Below are 15612 nucleotides of genomic sequence, written 5' to 3'. Positions count from 1 at the left end.
GTCATTTGATAAAATCATTTAAGTTCATTTTTTCTCTCATTAATGTACACACAGCACCCCATATTGACAGAAAAACACAGAATTGTTGACATTTTTGCAGATTTATTAAAAAAGAAAAACTGAAATATCACATGGTCCTAAGTATTCAGACCCTTTGCTGTGACACTCATATATTTAACTCAGGTGCTATCCATTTCTTCTGATCATCCTTGAGATGGTTCTACACCTTCATTTGAGTCCAGCTGTGTTTGATTATACTGATTGGACTTGATTAGGAAAGCCCACACACCTGTCTATATAAGACCTTACAGCTCACAGTGCATGTCAGAGCAAATGAGAATCATGAGGTCAAAGGAACTGCCTGAAGAGCTCAGAGACAGAATTGTGGCAAGGCACAGATCTGGCCAAGGTTACAAAAAAATTTCTGCTGCACTTAAGGTTCCTAAGAGCACAGCTGGCCATCCGGCCAAACTGAGCTATTGGGAGAGAAGAGCCTTGGTGAGAGAGGTAAAGAAGAACCCAAAGATCACTGTGGCTGAGCTCCAGAGATGCAGTCGAGAGATGGGAGAAAGTTGTAGAAAGTCAATCATCACTGCAGCCCTCCACCAGTCGGGGCTTTATGGCAGAGTGGCCTGACGGAAGCCTCTCCTCAGTGCAAGACACATGAAAGCCTGCATGGAGTTTGCAAAGATGGTAAGAAATAAGATTCTCTGGTCTGATGAGACCAAGATAGAACTTTTTGGCCTTAATTCTAAGCGGTATGTGTGGAGAAAACCAGGCACTGCTCATCACCTGTCCAATACAGTCCCAAAAGTGAAGCATGGTGGTGGCAGCATCATGCTGTTGGGGTGTTTTTCAGCTGCAGGGACAGGACGACTGGTTGCAATTGAGGGAAAGATGAATGCGGCCAAGTACAGGGATATCCTGGATGAAAACCTTCTCCAGAGTGCTCAGGACCTCAGACTGGGCCGAAGGTTTACCTTCCAACAAGACAATGACCCTAAGCACACAGCTAAAATAACGAAGGAGTGGCTTCACAACAACTCTGTGACTGTTCTTGAATGGCCCAGCCAGAGCCCTGACTTAAACCCAATTGAGCATCTCTGGAGAGACCTAAAAATGGCTGTCCACCAATGTTTACCATCCAACCTGACAGAAATTGAGAGGATCTGCAAGGAGGAATGGCAGAGGATCCCCAAATCCTGGTGTGAAAAACTTGTTGCATCTTTCCCAAAAAGACTCATGGCTGTATTAGATCAAAAGGGTGCTTCTACTAATACTGAGCAAAGGGTCTGAATACTTAGGACCATGTGATATTTCAGTTTTTCTTTTTTAATAAATCTGCAAAAATGTCAACAATTCTCTGCCACATTATGAGCATAACTTGGGAGTGGAGTTTACACTACCTGTAAAGAGGATTCCCTCTAGACAGTAAATCTGCTCCCCTGTTCATTATTCCTGGAACATACGTCGCACGTAATGACAGGAGGGTCCTGCTGCTCCACATAATCAGGTCTTTCGCTAACAAGTGAATCTTGTGATAACGCACTCCTCCCTGTTGATTTATGTAGGCCATCACTGTTGTATTGTCTGTCCTGATCAACACATTCTTGAGAAAATGCACAAAATGTCTCAGAGCTAGTAACACTGTCAGCAGTTCTAGAAAATGTATGTGCTTCTCTCTCAGTGCAGGAGACCAAACTCCCCTCACTGTTCTGCCCTCGAACACCGCCCCCCAGCCTGTGAGAGATGCATCTGTTGTAACCACTTTCCTCAATACAACAGGACCCAGAGGGCATCCTGTCCTTAGAAAAGACGGGGCTCTCCAATGACAGAGAGCGCTCATGCATTCCGGTGAGACGTGCACTCTGAGGCTGAAACAACTCCTGAGGCGAATGCCCTGTGACGCTGTCCAATTCTAAAAGTCTCAGGGGAACCACCTACACTGTCCACTGGCCATTAGACCCAGTAGTCAACACATTCCAAAAGAGACTAAACTCCCTTGTTGAAAAAGGGAGAGGCAGCTGTGAAATGTCTTGAAAGGAAAGCTCAAAACATCACTGAATTCAACCCGAGACCCAAGTAGACCATTTCCTGTGAAGGAATTAGACAACTCTTCATCTGGTTTATCTTGAAACCTAATCTCTTCAGATGCATCACTAGTGTGTATGTATCACTCTCTGCTTGTCGCAGGGGAATCACAAAATAACGGGAGTAGAAGCCCATCTGGCTTTCCTTCGTTGGAGTCACTCTTATCACTCCTTTTTTCATTAAAGAGGATATTTCTTCCTCTAAAACTTGTTCAATGGAGTGAAAATTACCACTCCATTGAACACAGGAGGTTTTATAGCAAATTGAAATCTGTATGCTCTGTTTATCTTGGTTAAAACGCAGGGATGAAGTGAGTGAGAAGCGAGTGAGCCCTTCCAGGCTTCACTCACTAACATGGGGCATGGCCACCATGGAGATAATAAAAAGATAATAGAAATAAACTGAAGCCCATTCTATGACACATTCTATGATATTAATCAGATAACTAAGTATTATCGTAATATTTCACCAATATTTTGGATTCAATTTTCACTTTCTGTTCAACCAAAATGTTATTTTACAGTATGAAAATCACTGATGATTATTGCTAAATTAATTATGAAGAGAATTTAAATTATATTTTCAGCACAAGATAAAAGCTTGGTGCTGCACAGCTTGCACTGAACTATATTTTCATCTTTCTTGTCAAAGTGAATCCAGATATCACTATGTGACTTTGAGGCCATTCTCTCTCTTCTCACATCTTTTGATGCATGCTGTGGAAAGCAGTGTTCATTTTGGCAGCCATTTTTGATTTAGTCTTAGTCTTTATCTTAAGATGAAAATGCTCCTTGGTCTTAGTTACATTTTAGTCTTTCATATTTTAGTCTAGTTTTAGTTGACGAAAAGTCATCACAGTTTTATCAAGTCTTAGTCATTACTTTTAGTCAAACTACAGGTACCAACATTAATTTTGATAGCTATTTTATATGTAGACTTTAGACAAAATTGTCATTATAATTTTTCTCTTTAGACCAATTCATTTAAGCTTATGAGAAATTTGAATCAAGGTAACAGACTGTATTGACATTGCACTCATAGCAGTAGCACTTGTGCAGTTCTACATATCCTCTTTCAGTGGTTCTCAAACTTTCTAGAGTGTCGTTCCCCCTGAGGGATTTAACATCCTTCTGTGTTCCCTCTCACATTTCCACCAGTTTTTATCATAGGTTTTTATAAGTGAATCATCGAGTCCTTCTTGCTTTCAGTATCAAAGCAAGCGGCTGTATTTATGAATGAATCATTGAATCATTGACGATTCGTTCAAAACCACAGATTCGTTTACGAAACAGCTTGTGTGCTGCAATTCTGCTGTGCAATTTTGTTGCAAAATAGAGCAAAAATACTGACAATGCTGTTTAAAAGGTACATCGCTTAATATTACCCTTTTTTATTGAACTGTTGTATAAAATCAATATTCGGGATATTATATATTATATTATATTCAAGCAATATTCTTGCTGGTATAATATGATCAACATTAAAAACAGTAACTCGCAGAAGCGTATGTTTTTGTATCGAAGAGAGTTTTAATCTTAAATCTACAAGCAGTCTGTGTCTATATTTGTTCTTCATGCTAGTAACGTTAAGTGCTAAATCCCCATTTTCACAAAGGTAATATTGTTGAGAACAGCACTAATGTAGCACGATGCTGGCTTGTGTGGGTGCAGTCAGTTTCGACCGCGAAAGATGAGGTAATTTGATTTAATATCGTGTATATACGACATTTAACCTGCTAGAAATACATGTTCAGTTTTCATGTTATTTTAAGGTCGAGTGAAATGAACGGCACTTTTAGCGTACGTCAGTTTGAGAACCACTGCTGGACTCTGAGTCCCAGATTTAGTCAGTAAACGAGCAGCGCAATATAGACACTTTAATTTAAGTAGAAAATCTTAAATGAAGAGCGCTGAACTCCAGCTTACTTGTCTGTGTTTTCAGATCATCGGCCCTTCTTCCTCGGTGAAGAGAGGGCTCGTGTGTGGGGTTGCCAGATATCAAAGATTAAGTAAAACATGTTCTTTTAACCGAGAAGCTCTGATAGGGGGTTTAAATTCTGGAAATCTGGCAACCGTAAGCAACCAAAGACAGTGTGTTAAGTTTTGTCTCCTTTATTCGACAAAAACAAAAAGTGATTTCAAAAGAGTAATTTTGATAAAATGTTTAGTCTTTTAGCCACATCTCAGTCTCGTCTTTTTTCGTCAACTATATTGCATGTGTAGTTTTAAGGCCTTTGCACACTGAGTCCGAAATTCACATGCGAAATTTTCGCACGTTAAAAAATAAATTCAACCTCACGTTATGTCAATCACGTTTGCACACTGCCTCCAAAACTTTCGTCCGTCAAAAATATATTCGGATCAGGTTCGATTTTCTGCATTTTTCGCATCCGTGGCACGCATTTTGAGAGACGTTTTGACAATTCAGAGCCACCATACGTGAACGCAAAAATCCAGAATGCCATCTGACAAGTTGATCCTCATCGTCTACAGCACAAAACAGCAGCACTGAATGACAAACAACGTGAGGAATACAAAGAGACCGAATATAAAGACAGATTGTGCCAGTAGAAAAGCATCAAACAGAGCCACTGACATCCTGAAGTAATCTTTGAAACGCTCGGATAATCCCGCAGCTCCTTGATGAGGTGAATTCTCCTTTCTCTCGGGATTGAATGGACCCAATATTTCCTCTTTCTTTTTCTCTTTTTAAGAAGAGAGGAGACAACTAATCGTGCTCACTGCTGCTTGAAGACTTCATTTTGTATTGTTTTGCGATTTTTTTCATTAATACGCATCGGACTCAGTGTGCAAGGTCTCTGTGCGTGACGAATTTTTAGTAATGCGAATACGAAAAAACGCATGCGAAAATTTCGGACTCAGTGTGCAAAGGCCTTTAGTCATGGAAAAAAAGGTCGTCAACAAACATTTTTCGTAATAGTTTTTGTTAACGAAATTAACACTGGTGGAAAGGTAAACAATCAGAGCTCAGGGCGCCGCCCAAAGTGCTGCTATAACCAATCAGGAGAAAACATTTTGATCATCGTTTACATGACCGATCGTCACTGTCACGGTCGAGTACTCCGTCACTGAAACCAGGCTTTGACTGAGGGTCCACGCTTCTCGGCTGTTGTGGTGGAGCAGGACGGAAAGGCTGATATTCAGAATGTCCTCCTCCTCCTGAAGGCCTGAAATTTGGACGACTCGGGTGATAAGGGCGAGCTGCCGGCTTTCTAAGGACACAGACCTCAAATGTCTCTCCCTCTTTTTTTCGCAGGTCACATTGCTGATGCATAGCTGTTACCGTCGCACCGAACATGGCCTTTGGATCAATAAAGGCATCCAAAAACTCCACTTTTTCAGCCATAGCGATCTCTCTCCCACAACCGCTAAGCCCATACTCCGACCGCAACTTTGAACTGCTCCGCGGGATGTGCGCAGGCTTAAATCTGCAATGACGCATATCTCCTCCCAGAGCGCTGGGTTGGGAGATTGGGAGTCCAGCTGACATTATTAGAGGAGATGGGGTCTCCTCTAATAACTCCACTTGATATGCTGTAAGAAGGGACATCGCGTTCAAAGCACAAACGGCCAGTGCAGAAGATTTATAAATATTTTGAAAAACAGAGTTGGCGAAACGCTCTGTTTTCCCTGGCAGCGAGGCCCTGGCAGAAGAGAGTGCTGCCCTGCGACTCGGGTGCAAATGATTCACCACAGATGATTATACATCTATTCCCTGAACATCCGGTCTTGAGAAGCCCTTGACAGGTACTCGATGGGAAAAAGGCCTGTCCCAAAACCTCTTCATTTTAGCCACACAAGCCGGGACGGCTGGAATAAACTGCCTCGCTGGAGGGAGATGTGACGGAAGTCTCTTTCCATTTCTGAAAGAGACCTGCTCGTTCAGCCCCTTGACCTGCTGGTTGGGATGGCCCTTTCCAGCCGCGGCCCTGCAACAGACCTCAAGTAGATCTGTATCCATCTGCACAGGGGAGGGTGAGCTCTCTTCCTGAGCACTTGACGGATGCAACTGAATCGGGGGAAAAACAACATCTTCATCATCACAGTCATCCTCATCCTTGAGGATGGTCAACAATACTTCATAGTCATTCCTCTCCCACTAATGGATCTTCAAACAGCGGGATAAGGATGGGTGACACCTTCTCCATCATCTCACCCCACAAGCTGGCAGCCTGTGGACAATCCATCGGTTCCTCACTGGGTTGAGCAGAGAGGCATGGGTCCGACTTCCCAGCTACTGCAACGCGAAGTCTCCGCTCTCGGGTTTTAACCGAGAATGTTGCGCAGTGAGGACAGCCCTCTGGGTTGGACAGCGCTGCCTGAGCGTCTTTAGTGCCCAAACAGGAGATGCAGAGACCGTGTGTATCCTTTGCAGAAATCCATATTCCACACGCACATGGATGAGGAGGACAACCTTTTCCTCCGGGGCTCTCCGGTTCTTTTGCAGTGGCCATGAAGCCTGCACTCTCTTCGTACGGTAAGCCCACCACAACGTGACAACTAGTACAGAACTGTGCTGCAATAGAGAGCTCTTTTTCTTCTTTTTGGTGCGTGGTGAGCTTGCCAAAAACTTAAAGCAGAATACTCGCCTTGACGTGTTCGTTATCTTACTCCAAGTGGCAAGTCACTCAACAAACATTAAGAATATATTGCATTTGGGACGTTACCTTGCGGCTCCGTCTATAAACTGTTAACCAATAATTCCCAAAGTCTGCTGAGAACAGCTTCCGAAATCTTCCATGGGGAAGAGAGTGAGAATGGCATGTAGCTGCAGTTTATATACAGGGAGACGGGACTCCCTGATCGCTGCAGCAATTGGTCTGCCATGGTTGGCAGACGTGGTGTTATTGGTGCTTCCGCGATCGGTCAAGCCTGAGGCGGTCCCATAGTGAGATACTGAATTAATGTTAGAAAGAGAGTGATGAGAGAATTCTAACATAAACACCTGATTGAGTTGCGTCTCAGAAATCAACATTGCAACAAGCTACAAACACTGCAAACACAAGTTATAAATAGAATCTCGCATATGCTTCGACTGTAAATCGTTTTTATTTTATATTAGTTATTCTTGTTGCTTTTTTGCAATATATGAATAGCAATTTATTAGTTTTTAGATATTTTAATTTTAGATATTTCTATTTTGCGGGAGTCCCACAAATCATTTGATTCTCCCACAACCCGCACACAAGTAGTGTCTCACCGCCTGCGCCTGTACGTGCCAATCAAATCTTGTCCCGTGCCGCTCTCTGTTGTCGCTATGCGCTTGAACCCCTAAATAGTACAGGCATCAGTGTTGGTATCAGTGATACTGACATTCATTAGTAAATAGATTCTATTAAAAAAACAATTAAACTGTCAAATATTTAACATACAGTATTTATGTTGTTTCCACATTAATTTATCACATTGATTTAATGTGAAAATATATTGATAATTACAAAATTTAGGTGCACCAAAAATTAGGCGCAATTACCTGTGATTAATTACACAAGCCTTTAAAAATTTTTATTATTATTATTTTTTTAATCAATCGACAGCCCTAGACCAAATATTTGTTGATGCCACCATTACAGATCATGACGTGATCAGAAATAATGAGATGATTCAGAAATCAGATTTTTTTATTTTTTATTTTTTTTCAGAAAAAAGGCAACTAAATGTACAAGCTAATATTAGTCAGGTTGAAACAAACAACAAATTGTGTAAATTTTTCACAAAACCATTTTTATGTAAACTGTTGTATTCAATTGAACTCAATGTAAGTATAGTTTTGTTGATAATTTACACACGTTTGTTCTGTTCATGTTTTACAAACAAGGTGTGCTGCAAACTGCTTGCTAGGTGCTTATTTTCTGATTTGGCTCAGGTAGTTACAGGGAGGCTGATAGTCCTTATGTTTAGATCATGCTTAACAACTGTCCAATAAACTGAACTTTGATTCTGTGTCACCTCTGACTAACAGTCTTTCTTCTCTCGTCTGATCTGACACATCAGTGCAGCTTCAAAAAGTTCATATAGAGATTGTAAAACTACTCCAAATGAATTGAGTGATTTAGTCCAAATTTTCTGAAAAGACAAGATTGGTTTATATGATGAAAATATTTAATTTAGACTTTAATTCACATATAAATATTTATCAGCGAAAACATGGAAAGAAGCTCAACCAAACCTGCTTCACACACAAGAACAAACCTCTTTCGGAAGCTCAAACGTGCTAGGATGAATCTCATTGGTTCTCACACCTGTCAAGTAAACATGCTTGAGCTTCCATTTAATATAACTGATGTGTGCATTGATAAATGTTTATATGTGAATAAAAGTCTAAAATCTGCTCATCATAAAGCAATCGAGTCTCTTCAGAAAATTTGGAATGAATTAGTTTTACAATCTCTTCAATAACTTTTTGAAGCGTCAAAGTGATAGTCACGCAGCGGTCTATGGAGGGACAGACAGTCTTATGGGTTTGGAACAACATGAGGGTGAGTAATTACTGTAAGAATTTTTCTGGTTTCTGGGCAGTTTCAACGTCAGTGCATAACGTTAACGTACTGGGGTGTGATAAAGTTATTCTTTAAATGTCACACAGCTACTTAGTCGAGCGACCGCTTACCTGACAACCCATCCTGTGAGCGTCGGTCGGTCGGTCCTTTCCCAGCGCTGCCCAGGCTCTGTCCGCCTGTCAGCGCTGTGACACCGGCAACGGCAAATGGCAGTGAGCCCAGCCCACCCATCAGAGAAGTGTCAGCTCTTATTTTGAAAAGGGCTTATTGAGGGGGCGTGACATCACATTGAAGCAATACCCCTGATTGGCTGACTACACGTGTGGATCATAGTCACACACTCTGCGGAAAGATAGTGCCAAAAAGATCTGTAGAAGGATCTGTGAATGCCCTGTGATCTGCAAACACAGATTCAACACTTGCATGCTGAGCTTTGCACAGAATGTGTACAAATGTCTTTTTACAGTGGTTTGAAAATACAAGTTAGACCGTGTTTGTTTGCCAGTTGTGAGGAGGGCATTTGTAGATTTTTTTTTTTTAATGGAAAAAACAGCAAAACAGCTGTGCCAAAATTCCTCATGTGCAGACAAAGTCACTTTACATTCATTCAAATTCTGGTTGTCAAGTACAAGTCACTGATTTCTATTTGTGAATCATGAAGAGTCTGTTTGTGGATTTTTTTTTATCTATTTGTAGATAATGTTTTACATTTGCGGATCATGAGGAGTTTGTTTGCAGATTTGGAATCTATTTACAGATTGTGTTTTACATTTGCAGATTTTAACTTTATTTGTAGATCTTGTTTTGTGTTTACAAATTGTAATATGCATTTTTGACTCATAGTCTCTTCATTTTCAATGATTATGGCATTATTTTGTCACAAAAGCGAAACAATGGTGTCAGAATTATGAAAACAAATGTGACACAATCTATAAACAGAACATGATCTTCACCTGCAAACAAGTCACTTTACATTCATTCAAATTTTTTCAAGTACAAGTCACTGATTTCTATTTGTGAATCAGGATGTGTTTATTTGTGGATTTTTATTTTTTTTTGTAGATCATGCTTTATATTTGTGGATCACAAAGAGTTTGTTTGAGGACTTTGTATCTATTTGTAGATCTTGTTTTACATTTGCGGATCATGAGGACTTTGTTTGCGGATTTTTTATCTATTTGTAGATTGTGTTTTGTGTTTACAAGTTGTAATATCTATTTGTGACTTTTAGTCTGTCCATTTTCAATGGTTTTGGCATCAATTTACCCCCATAGTATATGGTCTCTCTCGACACACTGACAACAGTTCGCCTACTACAGCGCTGGGAAACCAGAGACAGACTGAGAGAGAAAGAGTGCGCGTTTGAATTTGCCGCAGCATTAATATATGTAGTATATAATTTAACAGGGGGAAAGATGGCTACATTTATAAAGTGTTTGCGTGTGTCTCGACAGTTACAAATAAAGCCACAATAAGCTCATGGAGCGAACTTGTCAATCATTATTTTGATGGATGATGCAGAGAAAACTCTGACCAATAAGAGGACAGTTTTACTCGCATGTGACTTGCCTTAACGCATTTTGGTACGCTTTGAAATGTTGCCATGTGAAAGGCGAACTGAACCAAGAAGAAAATGCAACACTGTAACAAATTTCAGAACAAAACAAGCAACCCATAGGTGTGAAAACACCCCTAGACACGTACTTATACGGTCCATATGAAGGCATCGGGACTGAGAAGACATACTGAGGGTGCAGGGTTTACCTCTTAAGAAAAGTAGGCTATGGACTATTTTTATATTTTGCACAAAGTAATAAACTACTAAAACAATCAACGTAATCTAAAAATCAAAACTTTTATCATGAGGACAAACGAGAGTAGTAATTAAACTAGTAATTTCAAAGTTTTTTTGTCTTCCCTTGCCATCTTTAATACTTTCCCAAATGATAAAACTGTTTATTATTGAAATGTTCTGATTAATAATGCTAAATGTATAGAGACAAAAAAAAAGTCTAAAGGCACCACGTCACAAACCTGGTTTAGTTAATAGGTCAGAGTCATCTGTATGACAGATAAGAATAATTGTATTTGCTGTGTTCTTGTTTTCTGTAGTGTTTTAACAAAAGTATCTATTTTGCTGCTCACCGTGTTTTTGCTACTGTTGTTAAAATAAATGTGTCATCTGCCGAAGCAACGTGGAAGAAGCTGAAAGGGCTTGAATGAAGAACGTTTGGCTTTAGATCAAAATATTAGAAGATGTAGTGTTGACAGATCATTACTGTAAATGACCCTGAGCCCTTGTGGTGTGAACCGTTCCATTGTTTTGACACGGTTGCAGAAACGGTAAAATGGACAATAAAAAAGAAAATGTAAGAACAAATTTTAATTCGTTAAACATAATGGCATCATCCCTATCAGATTTTATTGCTAAACATATCAATGTGAATCAAAGGGAGATTTTAAACCTTAATATTAATATAATTTAATGAAGACCAAAAATAGATAAAACAGCTAATTCTGAAGTAATCTACAAAATGTTTGAAAGGAGTCCTTGTGTAAGCTGAGAAGGTCAAGAAGGGACAAAATGAAAGTCCTTTTTGTTTACAATTTACTGTATGTTCATGTAATCAAAAGAACTTCAACACCTGATTATGTCTCCAACTGAGATTGAAATCTGCTACTTAAAAATAATTATCAATTGTTTCAGTATGTTTTATATATTTTTTCAATACATTTGAGCTGCTATTTTACCAAATGTAGAGGCTTTATACTATATTTAAAGACTGGAACATTAGGACTTCATTTCTGACTTGCTGTGTTTACAAGCATTTGCAAATAACAGAATAATCCATGATTTTGGTATTGGGTAAGCTTGTATGAAAAGAAAATTTAAGAATTTAAACGTTAATTGACTGCGTTTTGTGTGAAAATGTGAAAGTGACAAATTGTGTTAATGGCATGGTCAAAGAAGATGGATGTTATGCTAACTGTGTTTAAAGTTTTGAAAATGTGACTACAGATTGAACAAAAGTATGATAGCAATTGTAAAAAAAAAACAACAAACAAAACTAAAGACATTTCTCCTTAAGAACAATTCACACTGCACCAACAGATGGCAACAGACACTTCTTTTGTTGGATCAATGTGTTAGCCCTGTCTGTGTCTGTCAGAGCTTGTCTGAGAAGTGACATACTATGGGAATTGGCCTTTATATAAAACCTTTTTGGCATAAACTTCAGTCAAGAACTGTACAGTTATATATGGAACCTTTTAAAAGAAGCATTATAAAGAGTGCATTATTTTGTGCAAAAGTTACTTTAATAAAATATAGACACCCAATACATAAATCAAATAGTTGCTGTTAAATTTTAGTATTTATTATATTGCGAGGTTACCTAATCCATCAGTCAAGATTCTGCAAGAACAACAATCTAAACATCAAGATACACAAGATAGAAAAAAAACTTCTGTAATGCTCTATAAATTGATTTTTCAGCACTAGTAAAAAAGATCAAATTTGTAAACTAAAATGCTGACAGAACTGAGATATACTGCACAAAATCTGTACTTTACAAAAAAGGAAAAAAAGACCATAATTAATAATAATAATAATAATAATTAAAGCTGCAAGCAGCATTTACTGGGGTTCAAGCATTTAAGGCCTTTAAGCACATATGCATAAAAACGATATTTAAGTTTTATTTAGCAAGCATGTAACCACCTAAATCATAGAAGGACCTGACCATTTTCAGCCAAAACAGGCAATTTACCATTGAAAATATATGGATTTTAAAGTTTTAACAGTTATAGCGCCACCTATGGTCCGATCTCCATAAAAATTGGCATGCTTCTTTAGTCATATGCTGCATGTGCTCACTTAATTTCGAGAAGTTCTGAGTTTTCCTTTAAGAATTATAGGCTTTTGAGTACATTTTGCCACGCCCATTTACTAAAGGACCCTGCTATAGCAACCGAAATGGTAAAGTTCAACATTTTTTGATAATTATTGATCTAGAGAGTCCAGAGAATTGTCCTACACTGGTTTTGTTCCGATCGGCCTGAAAAACCTAGGACTAGTTCGCAAAAGTAGGTTTTTCACATATTTGCGAATAATTAATTAACGATTTGATTGACAGCATTGGTTCTTGAGGCAAAGTTGTTCAGTACGAGGAGATCTATCAATTGATTGTGTGGTTTTGTGAAACATCACATGATTACCGAGGCTTAAAACTCATTAGCATCAACTTGTGGCCAATTTCTTTCAAAATTCTTACAGACCTTTAGGACCATGAGTCGAACATGCCCATCAAGTTTCGTTCTGATCAGCCTCCATTAACCTTGTCTAATAAATGCTCAAAGTTCATTGGCAGATGGCGGCCATGTTTTTTGAGATACGCCAATGTCCTCATAGACTATCATGCCCCCTTGGACCAAGACACTGCATGCCAAATTTCAAGTCAATCGGACTAACGGTTGCGTAGTAACCGCTGTTTTCATGTTTTTTTCAAGTTATAGTGCCACCTAGTGTCCAATCGACATGATTTTTTTTTTTATCGTTACCAAAGATTTAGCCCATACACATGTGTACCAAGTTTGGTGAAAATATCTCATTTCGTTCTCGAGTTATAGCCATTTTAGTAAAAGTGGCTCCGCCCACATTGCATGTTTTGGCGCCCCTTAGCGACTGTGAATCAAAATTTTAAAATTCTCTCGATAATTATTGATATTTAGACTCCAGAGAACATTTCTACACTGGTTTGGTTCCGATCGGGTGAAAAACCTAGGACTAGTTCGCAAAAGTAGGTTTTTGACAAAATTCAAAATGGCGGAAAAATTTGCATACCGGAAATGAAATCGGAGATATATGTATTGTTCGTCAAGGACTCTTGTTCGTCAAGGACGTTTTGTTCGTATTGTTCGTCAAGGACAGCTTTCCAATGATATAAGACACTTAAGTCTGGGACAAACGGTCTAGGAGTTATGAGCCATTTCACGCTTTTGATCGCTGTAGCGCCACCTATTGGCCAATTGGGGTCATAACTTCTGAGGTTCTCCCCAAATTGAGGACTATCATCTGACCAAGTTTCAAGTCTCTAGCACTTACGGTTTGGGCTGCACGATGTGTTTTAGCGGAGAAGAAAAATAATAATAAAAATCCTAACAAATACAATAGGGTTTCAGCACTACGTGCTTGAACTCCTAATAATAAAAAAAAAACATTTCTGCAAATTTTCTTCAGGTACAAAATTATATACTGCTACAGTCAATGTAAACAAAATAATATGTTAATAAAGACAAAAAATAAATATGATCTTTTATAAATTAATTTTTCTTGGGTTTGCTGTATTCTTTCTGGACACATCTCATGAGATTTTCCAAGAATTCACGCAGGGGGATTGGCTCTTGGTCTTCATCAACACGTTTGCAGGTGGTCTGAAAGACAGTAAATGTCATGGTTATTCTACTCTGGTAGGATGAAGGTATTGTACGGAGAAGACATCACATTACAGAGTTCAACTTACTCCTCCATTGTGCTTGTTATACATATGCAAGTTCCTCATTAGTCTCTTGTCAGTACGGAAATCGTCATATTTTCTTAGCACAGAAACCTCCATCTTCAGTTCTTGCTCAGCCTGGCAGAAAAAGTCATGCTGCAAAGATATTGAAATCACAGGTAAGACCAGGCCTCAAATTCATGGAATTCAACTGTCAGCATTATACTTGAAATTAAAAATTAAAAATTTGCACAAACCCCAAAAAAGCTTATTAGGCTCTGATCATGAAAGAAATATGCTGGATAGTTGTAGTACTGTAGATAGTTGTATACTAGTATTGTGAGTCAATGAAAATTCATCTCACCACACAGCACTCCTTCTCAGGTACCAGTTCTCTCAGGAAGATTTCTTTTCCCTAGAAATAACAGGTAAAAAGAATATTGCAATCATGCTCTGCTCAATATCTGAAAATACAGACAGTTTTGGCTTATTATAGTTACTATACTAATGTTAAATCTTACCTTGTGCTCCTTTGGGAGTGTTTTCATTACAGCGTTCAGCTCATCAATAAGCTCTCCCAATATAGTCTTATCATTTTTCAAAGCAGCACTGGAGACGAATACAGCGAAAGTGAGCAGTAGTATAGTCTTCATCATTTTGTCTGTCCGCTTGGATTTCTCAAGACTTCGGTTGCTTGAAGGCCAGAGGTACTTGATTCCCCTCTGCTGTACGCCGTGTTTATATACTCTCAAAAAGGCGAGACTTGGCTATGTAGATTTCTTTTTGCATCATAAGCTAAGCGACGTTTATTGGCTGATAATGCCGCGCTCACTGATTATCTTGATTGAAATGAGATGTGGTTGATGATACTTGTCATATTGTCCTGATTTCCTGGAACTGACACTGACAAACTGCCAAGAAAGATCATAATGATTTTGAGTAGCAGGCCTCTAGATGAGGTGCTGAAGGCCGCATCCTCACTGTGTGCTTGTGCAAATAAGTATGAAAATTATTGTAATGAAATTATTGCAAAATGATCAATACTGATAGGTTTTGCTGCAAATCTGCATGTGGTCGTACTTGCTTAGTGCCTACAGTTGTGTTGATAAAGTGGAGATGAATTAGTCATGCAGATGACGCCATGAAAGGTCAAATGAATAATAACTTTTAAAATCTAATTTTAACATGTTGGTTGGCTGAAACTCAAATGTTAAAGACAATTTTAGAAACATTATATAACTTGGAAAAAAAAGAATACTCAAGTTAAAATGTATGATCAAATCAAATACCATCTAAAAACTAAATACCATCTAATAAACTCATTAAATTATGAGAAAAAAGTCGTTAAATTACGAGAACAAATTCGTTAAATTATGAGAAAAATGTCATAATTTAACAAATTTGTTCTCATAATTTAATGACTTTTTTCTCGTAATTTAATGACTTTATTCTCAACATTTTATCTAGACTTTTTTTCTCATAATTTAACGAATTTGTTCTCATAAT

General features: G+C 38.6%; 2 protein-coding genes across 2 annotated transcripts in view; both read right to left on the bottom strand.

Moving 5' to 3' along the window:
• The window catches only part of LOC125252158 (DNA repair protein RAD50-like), a 57842-nt gene extending 48985 nt beyond the window's left edge, over positions 1-8857 (bottom strand). The window contains exon 1 of the mRNA XM_048165251.1: positions 8722-8857. Within this exon, the coding sequence (XP_048021208.1) occupies positions 8722-8842 (121 nt within the window). The 5' untranslated portion in view covers positions 8843-8857. The remainder of the gene's footprint in view (positions 1-8721) is intronic.
• LOC125252159 (DNA repair protein RAD50-like) overlaps positions 1-15612 on the bottom strand; it is a 105007-nt gene that overhangs the window by 46783 nt on the left and 42612 nt on the right. The window lies entirely within an intron of this gene.

The sequence above is a fragment of the Megalobrama amblycephala genome, linkage group LG18 (genome assembly GCF_018812025.1).
Source record: "Megalobrama amblycephala isolate DHTTF-2021 linkage group LG18, ASM1881202v1, whole genome shotgun sequence".
Classification (NCBI taxonomy): Eukaryota; Metazoa; Chordata; class Actinopteri; order Cypriniformes; family Xenocyprididae; genus Megalobrama; species Megalobrama amblycephala.
Note: the sequence above shows the minus strand (reverse complement) of the source record. Positions and strands in the feature narration are given on the sequence as shown.